The sequence below is a fragment of the Miscanthus floridulus genome, chromosome 13 (genome assembly GCF_019320115.1).
Source record: "Miscanthus floridulus cultivar M001 chromosome 13, ASM1932011v1, whole genome shotgun sequence".
Taxonomy (NCBI): domain Eukaryota; kingdom Viridiplantae; phylum Streptophyta; class Magnoliopsida; order Poales; family Poaceae; genus Miscanthus; species Miscanthus floridulus.
The window spans coordinates 51,846,676-51,866,718 of NC_089592.1; the positions used below are offsets into that span (position 1 = coordinate 51,846,676).

At 51.7% G+C, this 20,043-nt stretch overlaps 1 protein-coding gene across 2 annotated transcripts; it reads right to left on the bottom strand.

Moving 5' to 3' along the window:
- Nucleotides 1-300: 300 nt before the first annotated feature.
- On the bottom strand, nt 301-19,693 carry LOC136500440 (probable phospholipid-transporting ATPase 8). Of its 2 annotated transcripts, XM_066495785.1 has the most exons (11): nt 19,075-19,693; nt 16,948-18,275; nt 16,752-16,862; nt 10,283-10,562; nt 9,785-9,873; nt 9,590-9,695; nt 3,440-3,646; nt 3,194-3,319; nt 2,376-2,474; nt 1,708-1,899; nt 303-1,567 (listed from the first exon to the last, which is right to left on the bottom strand). In XM_066495785.1, the coding sequence occupies exons 1-11, from the start codon at nt 19,513-19,515 to the stop codon at nt 1,058-1,060; spliced, it is 3,489 nt and encodes a 1,162-aa protein (XP_066351882.1). In that variant the 5' UTR covers nt 19,516-19,693; the 3' UTR covers nt 303-1,057. The 2 variants fall into 2 exon arrangements, with proteins under 2 accessions (XP_066351883.1, XP_066351882.1); XM_066495786.1 differs by lacking the exon at nt 3,194-3,319 and having other exon boundaries at nt 301-1,567.
- Between the last annotated feature and the right edge of the window lie 350 nt (nt 19,694-20,043).

The window sequence follows — 20,043 nt, forward strand, 5'->3', positions numbered from 1 at the left end:
ATTTTAGAGACTAATACATCTCTTTTGAGACATTCAATCCTTTCAGTGGCCCTTGAAAAAAAAATACTTAAAAGAGTCTGCTTTCCAAGCATGCAAAATTGCCTGCTTATAGAGACAAAAGTTGAGCAACTGGAAGAAATAAAGTAAGAATCTCAGCCTAATGTATAATCGGGGAGATCTCATGTCACCACAACCAAACCACATCAAAATTCAAAAGCTTGATCAAACCAATATATCAGACTAGTACTTGGACTCAAAAACAATCGTAATAATAGTATGCAGTAAATCCGTATGTGGACTGTTGAACAATGCTTCCACTGAAAAATGGCATGTAGACAACGGTCCCAGGTTCGAGTCGCGGTCTCCTCACATTGCACAGGCGAGGATAAGGCTTTGCCACTGACACCCTTCCCTAGACCCCGCACAGAGCAAGTGCTCTCTGCACTGGATACGACCTTTAAACAAGTAATTGTTCTAAAAAAGAGCGGTATCAGGAATGAATGATCCTAAGAAAATGGCATGGAACTGGAGATGCCTGAATACATAACTATACAAGCCACGCACCATTGGAGCAATAAAGGGTATTAACTATGCTTCCAAGAACATAGGTTTGACAGTTTGATGCTACAAGATCGCTAAATTTCCTAGAACAATACTACATACATTAAGGAACTCATATTCACAGTTACAGACATGCTATACATCATTCTATGTAAATCCTAATTGCAATCTGCTTCCATGATGAGCCCCATCCACAACAAAAGAAAAATGTGTCCTAGTGGGGTCATAGATCCGAAGAATCAATTTGCCGCTTGCAGTTCCTTCCGCATGACTGAGAAGTCACCATTGTGTTCTGATATTTGACAGATGATGCACTGCCATAACCTGAATCTGTAACTTTGTGGGCATAAACCGTATATACAAGATCTGTTAAACAGCCAACTTGTTTATATACACTACCTCTGACATCATGATCTAGAAAGCAAATCATGCCGTATGTTACACCAAATTACCGACTGTACATACCATCACTCAGTAGCATCTTATACAACTGGCACTACCAATTCTTTGAGTTAGCCCTCTGAACTTGATCATGATACTGTGGGAAATACAGTGTTCTCGATATTTTGTAGACAAAGAATGGGATCAAGGCTGTCACCACAATCATTAGAGTAGATAACCAGTACAAAGGGCTAGGTGCACAAGCTTCCACAAAAACATGATATGCAGTGGATGATATTGCTGGGGAAAATAGTCCATAGATGACCAGGAAAGTGTACCAGATCAGTATGCTGCCCCAGATGACAAAATGCTGTATCCAGGTGAAGTAGCTGATGTAGAGAGCTAGCTGGCAGTTCACAGTCCACACTACACAACTGTACATGGTCACCCCAAGGATGTCAAACCCAGCAACGCGACCATCCTGTCGGACAGCCTGAACTAGAATAGCGTTGAGGGAACCAAAGCAAATAATTATTGAACAGCACATCCCATTTAACATCCAACTGAGTATTCGAGACCAACTGAAGAACACATTATTAACACCATCTTGATGTAATGAAGGGACCTATGATATGCAAGGGAACAAAAGGTGTGATTTATAGAAACAAAAAGAAATCAACCAATGCAATGCTATAAACGCTGACTCAAAGACCAAAGTTCACATATATATCACAACATTACATATGAATCTGATAGGTTACAAACCTCAAGACAAACACGGGAAGAGACATCCTTGTCAAAAACACCTAGGGCGATGACAGGAAGAGATGTGAAGGCAACGCTATAGAAAGATATGAACCAATCATTGTACGCAGGTTGTGCTGAGAACATAGCATGAGCCTCAAACCAGAAAAGCGTAAAGCCAAATGTGATGTTCTTGAAGAAAAAATAGCATATCTGTCCATATCACAAACAAAATGCAGACTGTTATACAATGCAAGAAGTAAACTAACAGAGCTCGACAAGAACACCAAAATTTTGCTACTTAGTGCTAAATAATACAAAAAAAAACATTGGAAAGTTAGGCATATTATTGCATGCCAAGGGAAGGTTGATATCTGGTGTATCAAAATGGCACAAGTAATATTCTTTCGGGAGGTAAAAGGAAAAAATGAAGAGGCATGATCATATTGCAAGGAAATTGTTTAGGAGATACAAGTATTTGATTTTTAGCATTAAAACCATATTAGTATATCCAGTATGAAGAGTGCTTATATATCCATAGAATAAAACATATCATTAGGGCAACACAATAATAAAAGTGAATAAAGCTCAGTCCCAGAAACTATGTCGATGCCCTAAAGGAGAAGAAAATGAGACTGGAGGGACTAGTTAACTGAAGAGTTCAAGAAGCAGAGGGGGCAGTGCTTTACCATAGCTGCAATTCGACGATAACACCAATGACCATGCACAAGAAGTAATCGCTCTAAGAAACGAAACTGTGCTATTGCAAAGTCACTAGCCATAACAGCCTGTAATACAAAGCACCATCAGTTGTTAGATAACATAAAGCAGATACAAAAACCAAAAGAGAAAAAGGCATGAGGTTTCTGTTCCAAAATGTTGTACTAGGCAGAGCAGCAGCATGTTGCTTAGCACCTAGGTGTTTTTTCACCAGGAGTGGCTTAGAACTCGATCTATGTATTAAAGTGGGACATTAGAGAGAGAGAGAGGAAGATAAATTGTGATCATAAAACTCATGGATGCATGCAGTATACCAATATTGTCGTTGTAATATGCCATATTTTTCTATTCAATGAGGCATTCCTCTAGCTAAGCAGAAAAAGTAAAATTGCCTACGAACGCCCAGGTGCTAGGAGAGCCTAACCACCTGCCTAGCGCACCGTGCTTTTTGAAACATTGATGAAGCTAGCTTGGGTAAAAGCTCTTTTCACGAGGTCAATTGGTCATCAAGATATTTAACCAACTGATCATCAGTTGCAAAGTCCTATCACATGATCAGTCATTCTGTCCTAAAATACAGTACGGAACAAACTTCATGAGGAAGCTAAAACTTCCATCCAACATGACTTTCAAGCGAGTAATTTGGCTAAATATTGCAAATAAAAACTTGATAAATTACAATTGTAGATCTTTTTCGTCCATTTCAAGAATCAAAGCATAGTCAAGATTCATAACAACAGGTTAAGTGACAAATCCAAAAATGAAAGTAGTGCGCAAAACTATCGACCTGCATTCCTTCAGCGCCACTTATTCCAACCCCAATGTCAGCCTCTTGTAGCATACCAACATCATTTGCTCCATCGCCAATAGCTAAAGTAGTTTTACTTGTCCTAATTTTAACCAACCTGGTGACCTGCAACAGTACCCAGTAGCTATAGAAGCTGCAAACTAGTGTTCACTATTATGGATAAATAAAATGCCGGCATAAGCTTATTAAGGAATAGTCAAACAGATGAATTATCTTGTTACTCACCAGTGCCTTTTGTTTTGGTGAAACCCGACAACATAAAACAGATGCACAGTTAACTGCTAGATCCAGAAATGAATTCTTAAGGCTGCCCGTGAGAGCATGTGTCAGAGCATTGCCATCAATGATAAGAGCAAATGAAGTTGAGGTTCCTTTTTGCGAAATCTTTCCTCTAGCATCTTGTAGTTTCCTACCAATTTCTTCAAACGCGGACTGTATGATAAGATACAAAAGGTTACAAACGTCATTATATACATAGCATAAACTGAACTTATACAGCCCATCTGTTTTCCCTATCTTTTACTTTACGAATCCTGCACCAGAAACCGGGCCAGCAGATCGCGCCACATCGCTCGTTAGCCTGCTGACTGTCCGATCCGGTGAACAAACGATGCCAACCGTCCGATCGTGGTCTTCGCGGGTCTCCTACCCGTTAAGCCACGCAACCGGGTGTCACGAATGATCCCAAACCCACTCAACTCGCCCCCTCCGCCTCGGACTGCTGCGCCGCCAGCCGCTGCCTCCCCATGCGGTACCGCCTCCATCCGTCCCTGCTCTCGCCCGAGGCTCGACGACAACTGGGGCTTGCCACGCCACCGGGTCGTTCTGCTCTGCCACATGCAGCCGGAGGTCCGAGGAGGGCGGCAGCGCGGGGAGCTGCGTCACGGTGGAGTGAGGGCTGCGCGGATGCGCGCTACGGCGCGCGGGGCTGCGGTGTGACGAAGCACGGGCAGCGTGGATGGCCAGCAGCGCGACGGTGAGGCTCCTCGGCCCGCGTAGATGGTTCGCCGTGCCCAGCCCGCCGGGCCGAGGATTCTTCTGACAAAAGCGAGATGCCGAGCCCCAAGCCTGAGCGAGACCAAAGGCAGCGACTGGCATGCCCTCCTCCTCCCGCCTCCGTTGCGGCCGTGGCTAGGGCCATGGGAGCGACCACAACAGGAGGAACAGGGAGGACCTGCTGCTGGACGTGATCTCGGCCGTCCCCCGCATTTCCACAAGCTCGACCACGTCGAGATACTGATGAGCGCCGGACAGGCATGCCGCTCCTGGCGCCGCGTCGCGCGGGACGACCCCTCGCTGTGGCACCGCATCGACATGTGCAGTCACGCCGACCTCTTGAACCAGGTATGGCGCAGGGCCATGGGATGGCGCAGGGCCATGGGATGGCGCAGGGCCCTGTATGCCACGCCTTCCTACTCTTCCTTAGGGACTTGTTAGTAGTAAGAATTCGTTCCTCTGATTGATTTTCCCTGGAAATTGAATGTGACGAGTGCTGCGACCCTGGATAGATTGATTCATTGTTGCCATACAATAGTATTGTAAGATTTTGGGTAGTTTTGTATCTCGGGTGGTTCTGATAATAATCCTATATATATGGTTGTGGATGGCGGTATCATCGAATAGCAGAGTTAATTTGCTGAAATGTATTTCAGTAAGAGGAGTGACCCTCCCAATTTCCTAGTACTACTAACAGTCTCCAGTATCATTTCACCTTCTTTTTTTCTGCCATAGTTCAGATGGATTTACGTGCCAAATTACTGAATTTATGCAGCTGTATCAAACTACAAGTAGTGACTAGAGACTAATTGACATTTTCCACAGTTGAAATTTGACAGCTAAATCATTTTTCAGTTAACCATTCTAAATACTGAGATGTGATGCTATGTCAGTTAGTGAGCGTTCTCTAAACTATCTTGATCTATATATTTGCACCTATAAATGTTTTCTCAAATATTGTTGATTGCTGCTATGCAACTCTGTTGAAATAAGATGTCAAGGGCCTGGGCGCCTAGGGTTGGAGGCACTTGGCTTCTCAGTTCGTAGCTTGAACCAGGTAATGGAGGTGCCAGGGTTTTTGCCTGGCTACCACAGCAGGGGTGAGATTAAGAATAGCAGAGAGAGGGATTAGGAGATAACTTGTTTCTTGATTGCCTTCTCATAAGCTGATTACAGGGTATATATAGGACTGCCCAGCCCCTAGGCGCCAGCCCCAAGCTCCTTGGTTCTCTCCCCATTAATCATCCTTAATCTCTCATTAATTCTATCATTTCCCCAGACTACTAATTGTCATTAACTACAGCTGGTGCCCCCTTGGAGACTGCCCTGGCTGCGTCTCGAGCCTTGGAGCGCCTTTGATATTGGCGCCCCCACATGACATCTCTCCCCCCCTTGACGAGCAGCTTGTCCTCGAGCTGGAGGCTTGGGTAACGCTTGGTGAAGCTGTCAATGTCCTCCCAGGTAGCGGAGGCTGAGGGCTAACCTTGCCAATGTATCAGGACTTGGCGGACGCCTCGGGCCAGCCTGGTGCGTGAGGCGCGTTCTGGAACCGGCTGTGTGGCGCCATGATGCATAGGAGGCAGAGCCGGGGGGATGGCCGGGGGAGTGCCCACGAACTTCTTCAGGAGCCCGACGTGGAAGACATCGTGCAACCGGGCGCGGGGAGGGAACTTGAGGCGGTAGGCGACGTCGTTGATGATGGCAGAGATGTGGTATGGGCCATAGTACCGGGGCCGCAGCCTCCCTTCGGTGACGCCGTGGAGGGAGGTCAGGGCGCAATGGCGGAGACGAAGCCAGATCCCAATCACCCACGCTGTAGTGAACGTCATGGTGATGCTTGTTGTAGAACCGCTTGTAGACGTCCTGAGCTTGCTCCAGCCGGGCCCCGGCATCAGCCAGCATCTCATCGCGTTCCGCCCTGGTCTTGGACACCGCAGCCACCCTGGTTTCGCCAGGCTCATAGGAGCGGATGGAGGGTGGCTCACGGCCGTAGACGAGCTGGAATGGCGTGGTCTTGAACGCGGATTGAAAGGCGGTGTTGTAGATGTATTCCGCCCATGGCAGCCAGCGCAACCACGGACGGGGGCGATCATCCAGCAGGGCTGGCAGGAGATCAGTTGTGCTATACGTCCGTAGAGAAGGGCCGGTGCCCCCGGCGATGCTTGTCCAGCACACCCTGTGATCTCGGTGCCAAAAGGACATGGTGAGTGTGCTAAAATCCCAGAGGATCGGGCCAAGGGAGGCCAGCCACTCGGTGCCGAGGACGACGTCGTAACCGGCCAGAAGTAGTGCGAAGAAGTCGGTGGAGAATGGTTCGCCGGCGAGGGAGAAGGAAACGGCACGGTAGACGCCGGGGCACGGCACCCGGTCCCCATTCGCCACCGTGACCTTCATGTTGCCACGGGGTCGGAGCTTGAGGGAGGTGCGTGCCGCTGCTTCCTCGGAGACGAAGTTGTGGGTGGAGCCCGAGTCCAGCAGGGCCAGTAAGGACGCCCCGCCTAGCTGGATGCGGACCTGCATGGTCTCGCTGGAGTGGACGCCTGCCATGGCGAGTAGTGAAATGAGCGAGCTGGCAACCGCAGCGTCGGTCTGCTCAGGATCGTCGTCGCCATCGGCCTCGACTAGATCGAGGAGGAAGATGTGCTGGCAGACGCGGTTGTGACCCTTGGCAAACTTCTCATTGCAGTTGAAACACAGGCCCAAGCGGCACCGCTCCTCCATCTTTGATTGGGACAGCCGCTTCACCTGGCGGCCCTCGACGGTGAGAGAAGGGGCGGCTGCACGGGGTGGGGGGCTGGTAGGGCCAGCTGTGGTGGTGGCCCCGTCAAGAGGCTGTGCGTGGCCTGCTGTGGCGCAGGCGGAGCTGGAACAGCGGCGGGGTAGTACTGCTCGCGCAACTCCAGCTTGCACGCGAGGCTCATGGCGATGACGAGGGACTGCGGGTTGTGGACTTCCACGTCGAGGCTGAGCGGCGGCTTGCAGTCCTGCCATGAACGCTTGTACGCGCTGCGCCTCCGTGAGCATGCCGACGTGAGGAAGCAGCGCCTCGAAGCGGTTCTGGTACTCCGCTACCGAGTTCGTCCGCTTGCACGCCATCAGCTCACCAAGGGGGTTGGAGCGGATCGGCGGCCCAAAGCGGAGGTTGAGGAGCTCGGAGAAGCGGCGCCAAGACGGTGTACCCTCCTCCTGCTGCACTTGGAGGAACCACATCTGGGCGCCGTCTTCAAGGTTGTATGACGCCATCCAAACTTGCTCCTCAGCTGCAATACGTTGTTGATGGAAATACGACTCACATCAGTTAAGGAAGGCCAGCGGATCAGATTTCCCGTTGAACTTGGGAAAGTCCAGCTTCTGAAACCGAGGTGGACAGTCCCCGTGGTGGTCACCGTGGCCCGAGCCGCGCGATCCTAAGCCGGAGAACGCCTGTGGCTGCGCCTGCTGAAGAACGGCGACCTGCTGTTGAAGGTCACTGATGGAGGCGTTCATGGTGGTGGTGAGGGCCTAGATCATCTTGGCCAGGTCAGCGATGGACGACTCAGCCATTGGCAAGGATGTGGAGGCTGCTGAGGCGGTGGGTGAAGCAGCGGTTGATGGTGAGGTGGCTGCAGGGTTGGAGTGCGGGGCGGAGGTGGAAGATCGCCGGCTAGCTGATACCAAGTTGTCAAGGGCCTGGGCGCCTAGGGTTGGAGGCCCTTGGCTTCTCAGTTCGTAGCTTAGAACCAGGTAATGGAGGTGCCAGGGTTTTTGCCTGGCTACCACAGCAGGGGTGAGATTAAGAATAGCAGAGAGAGGGATTAGGAGATAACTTGTTTCTTGATTGCCTTCTCATAAGCTAATTACAGGGTATATATAGGACTGCCCAGCCCCTAGGCGCCAGCCACAAGCTCCTTGATTCTCTCCCCATTAATCATCCTTAATCTCTCATTAATTCTATCCTTTCCCCAGACTACTAATTGTCATTAACTACAGCTGGTGCCCCCTTGGAGACTGCCCTGGCTGCGTCTCGAGCCTTGGAGCGCTTTTGATATTGGCGCCCCCACATGACATAAGAATAGATATGTCATTGCATAAGTGGAAGACTGATGTTACTTTCATATTTATGAGAATCACAGTAGTATCTCTGGAGCAACTACTTAGTTCTGCTAAGCTAATCCATGATCCTGTTCCTCGTTGTAGTTGCCACAAGAACCACAGGATATCTGATGACTCTACGAAGGACCTTAGAAGAGGAGCTAAGCTACCTAACAGTTGTACAGATAACCTTACGATGTAAATATTAGCTTCCCAAAATAGTACTCCAGTGATACTTAGGGGGGTATCATGTCATATTTTCTTAAAAAATACTACTCTAGCCTACTGATACTTAGGAGGGCATCATGTCATATTTTCTGAGTAGCATTGCTTGGATACAATATAAATGTACAACTGCCTAACACAATGTGGTCATCCACTGATACAGTGGTAGGCTCCAAACAGGGCGCGGCAAACAGTGCCGGTCCTTGGATTTTGAGGGCCCTCTGGCGAACTTGTCGCGACGGCTTCTCTCGACAAATGTTTCTTAGGTAACATTCTAAAATTGTAACACCTGACCTAAATTACAAGAAAAACATAACTATATGAGTACAAAGTACTAGATAAAAACTAAATAAGGAAAAAAACCTAGGGCCTAGACAATTTGGATATAAACTTATTCAGAACCAAGATTCACAAATCACAAAAAGGACAGAAGGCAATAACCAAGATCAGATATCGTCGTCTTTGTCGAGCCCTGCTTCAGCTGCCTGGTTGCCGTCGTCGTCTGGAACGCCGTCGTCTGGCTTCTGGAAGACTGGAACTCGAGCATCGGTGTCTCGGTGATCTGCGCTGGTGATCGCGTGGTGAACTGGTGATTGGCGCTGCGTCTCTCGCAGTCTCCCGTCTCGCCAGAAGTCCGGAAGTCACGACTCATGATCGCTATGTGTGCGTGTGCGGGTGTTGGTGGCTCGGCTCCTTGCCTCCCGGAAAAAAAGAGGCCAACGACTTTTTTTTGCTGATGGGCCGCTGCATCTTCTTATTAATCTTAAATCCTAATAGACTATAGCTAAAGGGTATAGAGTATTATATACTTGGGCTTGGGCCCCCATCCCGCGAGGGCCCTCGGCCGTCGCACCTCCTGCCCACCCCTTAGGGCCGGCACTGGCGGCAAAGCCGCGCCGGTTGTTCTAGTACACTACTCAGATGATATAATAGTATTGATACTTATCGACATTTATGTGCATTTCATGAAAAAAAAAACATATAGGACTTCGCTAGCATTTCAAAAACGGTGTAAATTCTGCAATTATTTATACATATATGCAAGTAAGAAAAAGCAAGTGTCTTCGTTTTAAGATTTCATACCGTTCTGTTTCCTTCTCCACTGGACCCCTCTGAAGCATTTGTACTTGAGTTCTCCAGTGTGATAAAAATTTCCTCCATCTCTTTCCTCAATAGGTTACAAGCGTAACTAGATCCCAAGCACCAACATACATTAAACTTTAAGGTATTGTGATCTCAGTTTTTCAGATATGTAACAGCAAATGGAATGGAACTAACCCTATGTTTACAGCTGTCTCCAACTTGTCTCCAGTTAAAATCCAGATCTTAATTCCAGCTTGTGCAAGTTTGTAAATACACTCAGGGACCTGCAAGGATTGAGTTGATACAAGCAATGATTTGACCATGAGTTAAACATTTGTTACAATTTGACACATAAAAGTGGTAATTTTTCCTCAGTAAATATCAAAACAAGATTACAAGTGAAATTATGTGACAAACTACCAAAAGAAGAAACATACTATGTGACAAACTATCTAAAAAGAAACAAATTATGTGACAGTAACCCAATAAATATATTGTGCACAGGAAAAGAGTATGGTGCTCACTAAGAATGGTTAACAAATCACAGAGGGGGCGTCCCCTGCTGTATTTAATGTTCAAAAAAGAATGGTTAACAAATCAAAAATAGAAAAGAAGTTTGTTTGTCTATTCAGAATTTCAGATAAATACAAGACTCTTAAGAAAATAAGAAGCACCAAGTAGAAGTCAACGAACCCCATTTTGCAATCTATCCTCTACAGCAGTAGCACCCAAGAGAACCAAATCCTTCTCAATGTCTTCTGATGCCTTCTCAACAGCTGCATCATGATCAGTATGTACAGAATTCTTGGCAGACGAGTACTCCTGATTCCATACAACGTATTGTTCTTCAGTAAGTTCACGATATGCAAGTGCCAGGGTTCGGAGACCTGCCTCAGAATACTCATCAATGTGACACTTCGTTTTGGTCAGACAAGCTGTTCCATTATCCTTGGAGAGCCTTTCAAATATTACACTGAAGCACAGAGATGAAAAGATAATGATATACTTATTCAACAGAACTTGAAGGTTGAAAATATTAGCATGTGAAATTCACAACTCTGAAGAAAGTGTTAGTCGCTGAATTCTCACTCTTGGTAGTAGGAGAATTCTTACTCTCATCGAGAGAGGATGACACTAGGAGTTGAGGCAATTTTCTTGTCTATTTCTCACACAAGCTCACACAAATGCCATGCCAACCCAAGGGGTTGGGGTTACATATTTATAGGCTGCTAGCCAGCCAAGCATATGCCAAGATGCTAGTCTAAGATGCTAATATGCTGTCCTAGCTAAGATGCTGTCCTCTAGTCTAAGATGCTGTCCTAAAAACAGAAAAACAGCCACAAGGACCATGACCATGTGAGCATCATAGCCCCACAAAGACCAGCCACACATGAGACTTATCCATCATTCTCCCCCTAAGTCTTGTGCGTCGTCTTGTGGGAGAGTTGAACCATCCCGGTCCTGGAGCAGAGCTCAAGGAACTTGATCCTCCCAAGGGGCTTGGTGAGCAGGTCCGCAAGCTGGTCCTTGGTGTTGATGTAGCTCGCCTTGATGCTCCCTTCCTCCAAACAGCCTCGGATGAAGTGGTACCTCACCCGGATGTGCTTGCTGTGTTCGTGGAACACGGGGTTCTTTGCCAGGGCCAGAGCGGACTTGCTGTCCACCCTGAGCTCCACCGCTCTAGTGTCTCTGCCGAGGAGATCACCAAGCAGTCGAGCGAGCCAGAGCGCCTGAGTCGAAGCGATGGAGGCCGCTATGTACTCGGCCTCGCAGCTGGACAGGGCCACCACCTGCTGCTTGACCGACTGCCAGCTAACGAGGTACTTGCCGAGGAAGAAGAGGATCCCGCTCGTGCTCTTGCTGGTGTCGATGTCGCCGGCGTGGTCGCTGTCGCTGTACCCGACGAAGTGTGCCGCCCCAGGGCACCTCGGGTAGTAGAGGCCGTGGTCGAGAGTCCCCGCAACATAGCGAATGATCCTCTTCACAGCCTGCTGGTGCTCCGTCGTCGGTCGCTGCATGAACCGACTAACGTAGCCGACGGAGAATGCCAAGTCCGGCCGTGTGTGGGCGAGGTAGCGAAGGCTCCCCACAAGACGCCGGTACTGCGTAGCGTCCACCTCCTCCGTCGTGCTGTCACGGCTCAGCTTCAGCCTCTCCTCCATCGGAGTGAGAGCTGGGTTGCAGTCGGTGAGCCCAGCTAGCTCAACGACGCGCTTGGCGTAGGCGGTCTGTCGAAGCGTGATCCCAGAGTCATCCTGGTGTACCTCGATTCCCAGGTAGAAGGAGAGAGGCCCCAGGTCACTCATCTGGAAGGTGGCCTTCATCTCTTCCTTGAATGCCGCCACCTCCGCATCCTTGATGCTGGTGATCACCAAGTCGTCGACGTAGACACCCACCAGCAGGGCATTACCTCCATTGCCCCGTCGGTAGATGGCCGCCTCGTGCGGGCTTTGCTCGAAGCCCATCCCCTTTAGCGTGGAATCCAGCTTGGCATTCCACGCCCTCAGTGCCTGCCGCAAGCCATAGAGGGCCTTGCGTAGGCGGAGCACCTTGCCCTCCTTGCCGGGGATCGCAAATCCCGGTGGCTGGTGCACGTAGACCTCCTCCTTCAAGTCGCCGTTAAGGAACGCCGACTTGACGTCCATGTGATGAACACGCCAGCCCTCCTGGGCAGCTAGCGCAAGGGAGTCGTACGGACTCCATCCGTGCCACGGGAGCAAAGGCGTCGTCGAAGTCGACCCCCTCCTGCTGCACGAAACCTCGTGCCACCAAGCGAGCCTTGTGCTTGACGATGGCACCGGCTTCATCCCTTTTCAGCTTGTACACCCACTTAAGGGTGATCGCGCGATGACCACGAGGAAGGTCAGCAAGCTCCCAGGTGCGGTTCTTCTCAACCGCATCCATCTCCAACTGCATCGCGGCGCGCCATGCCGCGTGTCTCTCGGCCTCTGCGAACGACCGAGGCTCGCCGTCGTCACACGCAAGGTGCAACTGCGCCTCCAGGTCCTCCAGGTCGTGAGGCACCAGTCCCGGCACCAACTGGTCGCCGAGAAGGTTCTCCATCGTACGGTACCGCAACGGCTCGCCGTCGTGGTACGCGTCGATGCGCTCCTCGTCGTGAGAGAGCGGAGTAGCGAGCTCAACCAGGCTGTGCTCGACACGAGCTGGTGTTGGAGTAGACGCGCCCGGAGAGGTGCCTGTCGGTGCTAGAGTGCGTGGCGTTGCCGGCTGTGGTGAAGCCGGCGAAGAACTCATCGCAGTCGAGGTCCTGGCTGGAGAGCGTGGAGCTGTCGGAGTAGCAGGCAGCCGGGGTCGGTGGAGGCTCGGGGACTGGGGTAGACGCGCTCGCCGAAGAAGAGCTGCCTACTCCCTCAGCTCCCTCGAAGTGGACTGTACTCGACAGTGAAGTCGTCGTACGTCGGAGCCGAGCCATCGTCCACCGCCTTGTCCCACGCCCATCCTCGCCCTTCGTCGAACACAACATCGCGCGCCGTGCGCACACGCTGTGTCTTCGGGTCGAGGATGCGGTAGGCCTTCGAGCCCTCCGCGTAGCCGATGAACACTCCCGGAGTGCTCCTGTCGTCGAGCTTGTGATGTGGCCAAGCTCCTTGGCGAACGCGAGGCAACCGAAGACCCGCAAGTGGGAGACCGCCGGCTTGCGCCCATGCCAAGCCTCGTACGGCGTCCTGCCGTCGAGCGCCTTGGTAGGCGAGCGGTTGAGGATGTAGACGGCCGTCACCACCGCCTCTCCCCAGAAGACAGCCGGCATCCCCCTCTGCTTGAGGAGGGCCCGAGCCATCCCCACAACCGTCTGGTTGCGCCGCTCGACGACGCCGTTCTGCTGCGGGCTGTACGGCGCGGAGTAGTGGCGCTGAATGCCCTCGTCAGCGCAGTACGACGCGAATTCAGCCGCCGTGAATTCGCCGCCGTTGTCGGTGCGCAGCACGCGCAGCTTGCGGCCGCACTCCGCCTCCGCAGCAGCCTGCGCGCGTCTGATGGCGTCCGCAGCCTCTCCCTTGCTGCCGAGGACCATCACCCACATGTAGCGGGAGAGGTCGTCGACGAGCAGCAGGAAGTAGCGTCGTCCTCCCGGTGTGGCCGGTGTCACCGGGCCACACAAGTCCCCGTGCACGAGCTCGAGCCTCTCCTTGGCTCGAAAGCTCGCCCGCTGGGGAAAAGGGAGTCGCCTCTGCTTCGTCAACACGCAGACGTCGCAGAGCTGCTCCACATGGTCGAGGCACGGCAGACCTCGCACCATCTCCGTGGCACTGAGCCGCTTCAGGGCCTCAAAGTGAAGGTGCCCGAAACGCTCGTGCCACTGCCACGCCTCGTCGTCCCGACGAGCAGCGAGACAGAGGGGTTGTGCCACCTGCACGTTAAGGACAGTAGAGTCGATTTGCGCTTCTGGATACCTTGGCAAGAAGGTGACGACGACGATCCCAAATCCTCATGACTCCGTCCTCAACCACCACGTGCGAACCGTTCTCATCCAGCTGTCCCAAGCTGATGATGGAGTTCCTCAACGCGGGGATGTAGTAGACTCCGGTGAGCAGCCTGTGCTCACCAGACACGGCGGTGAAGATGATGGAGCCGACGCCCTTGATCTCCACGCCGGAGGCATCCCCAAACTTGACGGAGCCTCGGACGCTAGAGTCAAGCTCGGTGAAGAACTCCCGTCGACCGATCATGTGATGGATGGCGCCGGTGTCGAGGCACCACCCGTCAGTCTTGTCGTTGCCGGAGCTGTCGCCGAGAGGGCGTGTGCTTTTGGCTCGTCAAGGTGGAGGAGAGCCGCTGCGGCCGGTGCCGCTGGAGGTAGCTCGATGCTGGCATGTGCCATGAACAGAGCCGGCTCCTCCGCCTGTGCGACGTGGGCCTGGCCGCGTCGTGGCTGTCGACAGTCCTTGGCCCAATGGCCAAGCTGGCCGCAGTTGCGGCAGGCGTCGTCTCGTGCCGGCTTGTGCCTGCCGGCGGCGCCGCCCTGGACGCCTCCGCGGGCATCACCCTCGGCACGTCCTCGCGCCCCGGCCTGGGCGTCTATGCGCGCCTTGCGTGGCTTGCCACGCTTGCGGCCGCCTATCGCGGAAGAAGGCTCTCCCTTCCTCCGGTCACCTTGGCTGGCAAGCCACTGCTCCCGAGTGAGGAGGAGCTTCCCGCCAGTGGTGACGGGCCCCGAGAGGGACTGTGGCTCATCGCTGTCTACGACCTTGAGGCGACCTATCGCCTCCTCGATCGACATCGTGGAGAGATCCAGCAGAGACTCGATCGAGCGAGCCATCTGCTTGTACTTCTCGGGGACGCAGCGGAAGAGCTTTTCGACAGCTCTCTCCTCGCCATAAGTGTCGTCGCCGAACTGCACCATCTTCTGCAACAGAGTGTTGAGACGGAGAGCAAAGTCATCAACGTCCTCACCTGGCTTGAAGGCCAGGTTCTCCCACTCCTTGCGAAGTGCCTGCAGTGTGGACTTGCGGGCGCGGTCGCTGCCGATACGTGCCGCAGCGATGGCGTCCCAAGCCTCCTTGGCAGTCCGCTTGCTGGTAAGCGAGAACTGCATCTCGGGCGGGACTGCAGCGATGAGAGCATCCAGCGCCCGTCGATCTAGGTCGTAGTCGACGTCGCCATACCGGACTGCCTCCCACATGTGCCGCACCTGGAGCTTTACCCTCATCACCGCAGCCCACTCGACGTAGTTGGTCTTGGTGAGGGTAGGCCACCCACCGCCGGGACCGACGTCCCTGACAACAGCTTGGAGCCCGTGGTAACCACGGTACCGATCCGGGGAGAGAGAGCCACGCTGCCTGTGAAGGCCGCGCTCTCCATCGACCCGTCGGTACTGATCCGGGGAGAGAGAGCCACGCTGCCTGTGAAGGCCGCGCTCTCCATCGACCCGTCCGCCACCGTTGCCGTGCGCGCCTCCTCCAGGAGCGCCGCCGCCGTGCGCGCCTCCTCCAGGGCCGCCGTCCGCGCGGACGCCCAGTGTCACCGAAGCTGCTGGGCCGCGCTTTGCAGTTTGGCTGCCCAGGAGCCCACCGCACGTGCGCGCTCCTCCTCCAGGAGCGCCGCCAGCGCGTCCGCGCCTGTCTGGGCTACACCACGCTCGTGTGACGTGCGCGGCTGCCACACTGCGCCGCCCGCGTCTCGCGCTGCCTCCCTCCCTAGCAGTCTCGAGTCCGCGTCGGCGGGTGTCGTCAGGGAAATGGAGCTGCCGATGCTGGCGCAGAGCCTCGACCTCCGCCGCGCCGCACACGCGCATTCGCCGCTGCATTCGACGCGACGATGCCATCCGCCTCCGCTCTGGCTACTGACCAGCTCCGCCGCTGCCAGCCTCGACGCCATCTGCCGCAGCCACAGCGGTCTCTGCCGCCGCTCGCTCGCGTTCCTCTGCCGCGGCAAGTTCGGCCTCCTGCCGACGCCGCGGGCTCGAGGCGACCGAGCGCTGAGACTGCCCTGCGGACATGACGCGCTACCGGGGGGCTGCTGCGTGGGGAGAGGGCTGCTTCAGACGAGCTAGAAGAGGAGTGAACAGGAGCGGCCGGAGGAGCTGCTGCTGCCAACAGCTGGGGCTGTTGTGGGGCTGGAAGAGAAGATGAGCAAGAGATGCTCAGGCTACAGGATAATACGGCTCCTGATACCAGTTGTTAGTCGCTGAATTCTCACTCTTAGGTAGTAGGAGAATTCTTACTCTCATCGAGAGAGGATGACACTAGGAGTTGGGGCAATTTTCTTGTCTATTTCTCACACAAGCTCACACAAATGCCATGCCAACCCAAGGGGTTGGGGTTACATATTTATAGGCTGCTAGCCAGCCAAGCATATGCCAAGATGCTAGTCTAAGATGCTAATATGTTGTCCTAGCTAAGATGCTGTCCTCTAGTCTAAGATGCTGTCCTCTAAGATGCTGTCCTCTAGTCTAAGATGTTGTCCTAAAAACAGAAAAACTGTCACAAAGGACCATGACCATGTGAGCATCATAGCCCCACAAAGACCAGCCACACATGAGACTTATCCATCAGAAAGGTCCACTCTAGAATAGCTGCAATAGTTCAAATATGCTGCACATCTTTAAGGCTAACACTATCATGACATGGATATGTACTTATAAACGGGAAATGCAGTGTCAAACATAGAAGATTTTCATCACATGTAAAAACAATTATTGAACCTGTCAGCTCCTTTGCAGAAGAGAAATAGTCGACCATCTTCTGTCCTCACAATAACAGACATACGCTTACGAGCACTGCTGAACTCTAAGATGTTGAGTAGTTTATATGTTCTGAAATAAAAATTAGGCATCATGATGTTGGCAATGTTGACACTTTTGAAGAATAATCACTAAGAACAGTGGAAAAGATAAGCACCTATCCACCTTTCCACCAACCACAGGATCATACTCATGCACTGATATAGTCGTTTGTGTCCTATGATAAAATTCAAAACCAAACTCTCTTGCAGCTGTAACAAGAGCTCCTTCATCAGGAGACTCAGCTTCGTAAGGCATACCAGCAGAATTTCTATCTGCCACAGGAATTGCAGTATGGCAAACAGCTAACACTCGGAAAAACATTTCTATAGCATCCCTAAAACATTCTTTGGCCCATCTTCCATTCATCAAATGACTATCAGTGAAATTGAATCCCTTGACTGATCTCTTGAATTCAGCAGTGTCCTTGTGCCCAAAACTGCCAGTAGTTTCAGCTATTTCTCCATAACACGTCTCCACTTCTGTAGGACTATTTCCATAAGCAACACCAGCAATAGAACATTTCAAGAACTCCATCGAATTGCATGTTAATGTCCCTGTTTTGTCAGACAGTATAGTATGAACTTGACCAAGTTCTTCATTCAAGTTTGAAGTGCGAGCTCTTGCAGGTTTATCAGACTCTGCACAATACATATTCTGGTCTTGATTTATGAATGTGCTCTGTAACACCTTGACAATTTCTATCGATATATACAATGAAATAGGAACCAAGCACACATACAGCATCAGGCTTGTGAGAAAATGGCAGAAGGCTGCAAATGATGCATTGTTTGGATCAAAGAATATATTTGCTTGATCTGGTCTGAGGTACCATGCATAGTTTCCTGGACTTATCTCATGCTTTGTTTTCATCCCAAACACAATTGACCCGAATGTTGCAATAGCAAAGAGAATCACAAAAAGGAGATATATTATTTTATCCATTCTTCGTTCAACTGAACTCCTCTTTGACGGTGGCTCCATTGCATTTTGCATCACCTTTGTATCATGTCCCGTAAATATTACGGTGCCATATATATACATTGTATTACGAAGTTTTGAGTCCCTTAGCAGGACCTGTTCCGGAGACAGAGAATATTGTTGCCCATTGTAGTACAGAGTTCCTAAGAAAGAATACAGTTTCTCATTCGGATCCTCACATCGGATGAAAGCCTTGGAACTATGGAAAACCAGGTCATCATTCAAGCCCATAGTCACCTCTAATGCCTGTTTCCGCTTCAAGTTTGTCTCACCATCAAGATTCATCGTCTCCACATAGCATAATCCATCATCAGAGCTAGACGAAAGGAAAAGAAGATCAGCAGGGAAGAACTCATCCTTTTTAACTTTAACTATATCGCCAACTCGAAGCTTCTTCCATTCTGTCTCATGAAATGATTGGATCCCATCAAACACCTCAACCTTCCTATTGTTCACTTCTATGTCCTATGTAAAAGAAGGTCAAAAACAAATTCAGTTCAGTAGATATTACACAAAATAACATGTATATATTGCTGGGAAATTACTTCCACACAACATGTTTCAGTTCAAATTTCATTAACACAGCAGAAATAGCCTATAAATAGATATATGTTAATTAAAGCAAAGTTTGTGTGGGTATCCAAGAGAAAAAAGAAACATAATATTTGCTGAAGCCTTATCAACACAGCTTGATAAGAGATACAATTACCCTGGATATGTAAACAACTATGTTATGGCGCAAATGTTTTAAGACAGCAGGCGAGTAGTAAGCACAACTAAACATACAGTTACTATCTCGCTCCCCTACATTGTGACCACAAGCCAACCATTCTCAGCAGAAATTAATGCAATCCCTTCGATCACAAACACAGACAAAGTACGGTCGTCCACAATCCCAGGCAGCAAAATGACAGTGCATTTGCGTGACTGGAAAGGCATTGAACTCTGTAACTACCCACTAGGGATGTGGACACTACATTTGAAGAGTCTAGTAAAAGAAAATGACGCAGAGATGCACTGCAACTATTAAACTGCCTTGTAGGCGCACAAAATTGCTGTATTGAGGCTGACTATCGCGCCACATTTCAGATCAAAACCACCCAGTATCCCCCAGCATTATGCAACAAATCCAATGAACCCCATTTGCCTACCCCAATGCCGTCAGGCCAACCAACCCAACCAACCCGGCGGGCGAGGGATCAGCACCCACCAGTCCCAATGCCTTGCTCAACCCGTGGAGGTACAGCAGAGCATGCGCGCTCACCTGCTGCTTCCGGCGCCAGTCCTCGACGGCCTCCTTGGCCATGGCGGCGCTGACGACGACGACGAGCGGGAGCAGGACGGAGACGGCGCGGTAGGGCGCGAGCGGGCTGAAGGAGACGCAGGCGACGACGAGGAAGAAGCAGTTGGCGGCGCGGCGGAACTGCTCGAAGAGCGACTTGGGCACGAAGCTCGCGGGCGTGTACTTGGTTGTCGAGATCGCGTTCCCCGGGTACGCCGGCTGCGCGCCGGCCCCGCCATCGGCGCCCGGGAGCGAGGAAGCGGGGGCGTTGCAGCGGACCAAGCGGGAGAACCCCGGCGTGGCAGGGGCGGGGAAGGGGGCGGAGGAGGAGGAGCTGGAGGCGGTGGGAGTAGCCGCGGCCGTGGCGGCGGCGGCGGCGGAGGCGAGCTCGACGAGGGGGCGCTTGTCGGTGTCCATGGGCATGGCGGTGGGTTGGCCGTGGCGAGCCGAGGTGGGGGAGAATCTGGGTTTGGGACGGTTGGGGGGCGTCGTGGGGTGCGTGACGACTGACGAGCGCGTCGTTGTGGTGTTGTGATGTGTGCACGGGACGGGTGCGCCGTGCGCGTGGGCGGAGGGAAGTGTGGTGTGGAGCGAGGGTGGTGCTGCGGACACGCCTGGAGGACGGGAGGAGGGAGGAGGGAGGTTGACGCGGCCGGCAGGTGGAGCTGTGGCCGCAGAGGGTGCGGTGGGGTCAGGGGTCTGGCCCCAACCACGTGGCGACGCGCTTGTGCTTTTTCCTCTTTTTCCTCTGCGGTTTTGGTTTTGCTTTTAATTTCTGACGAGATGTCACGACGAAACCATGGACCGGCTTTTGAATCAGAATAACTTCCCACTCAAGGCACCATCAGCTTTAAATCTACTGATGAAGGAACAAAGATCATGCATTGGTAAATCTTTAGGGGTGTTTAGTTCTCCAATTTTACCAAAAGTTTTACTGTTTTAGCCTATTTT

What these genes read in the sequence shown, in the direction of transcription:
- LOC136500440 (XM_066495785.1), bottom strand. Translation starts at nt 19,515, where the DNA reads ATGCCCATGGACACCGACAAGCGCCCCCTCGTCGAGCTCGCCTCCGCC. An exon ending in GTTGGTGGAAAGGTGGATAG is followed by an intron (nt 16,863 to 16,947) that starts GTGCTTATCTTT and finishes TTTTTATTTCAG; the next exon opens with AACATATAAACTACTCAACA. An exon ending in CTTCCCGTGTTTGTCTTGAG is followed by an intron (nt 1,568 to 1,707) that starts GTTTGTAACCTA and finishes TGCATATCATAG; the next exon opens with GTCCCTTCATTACATCAAGA.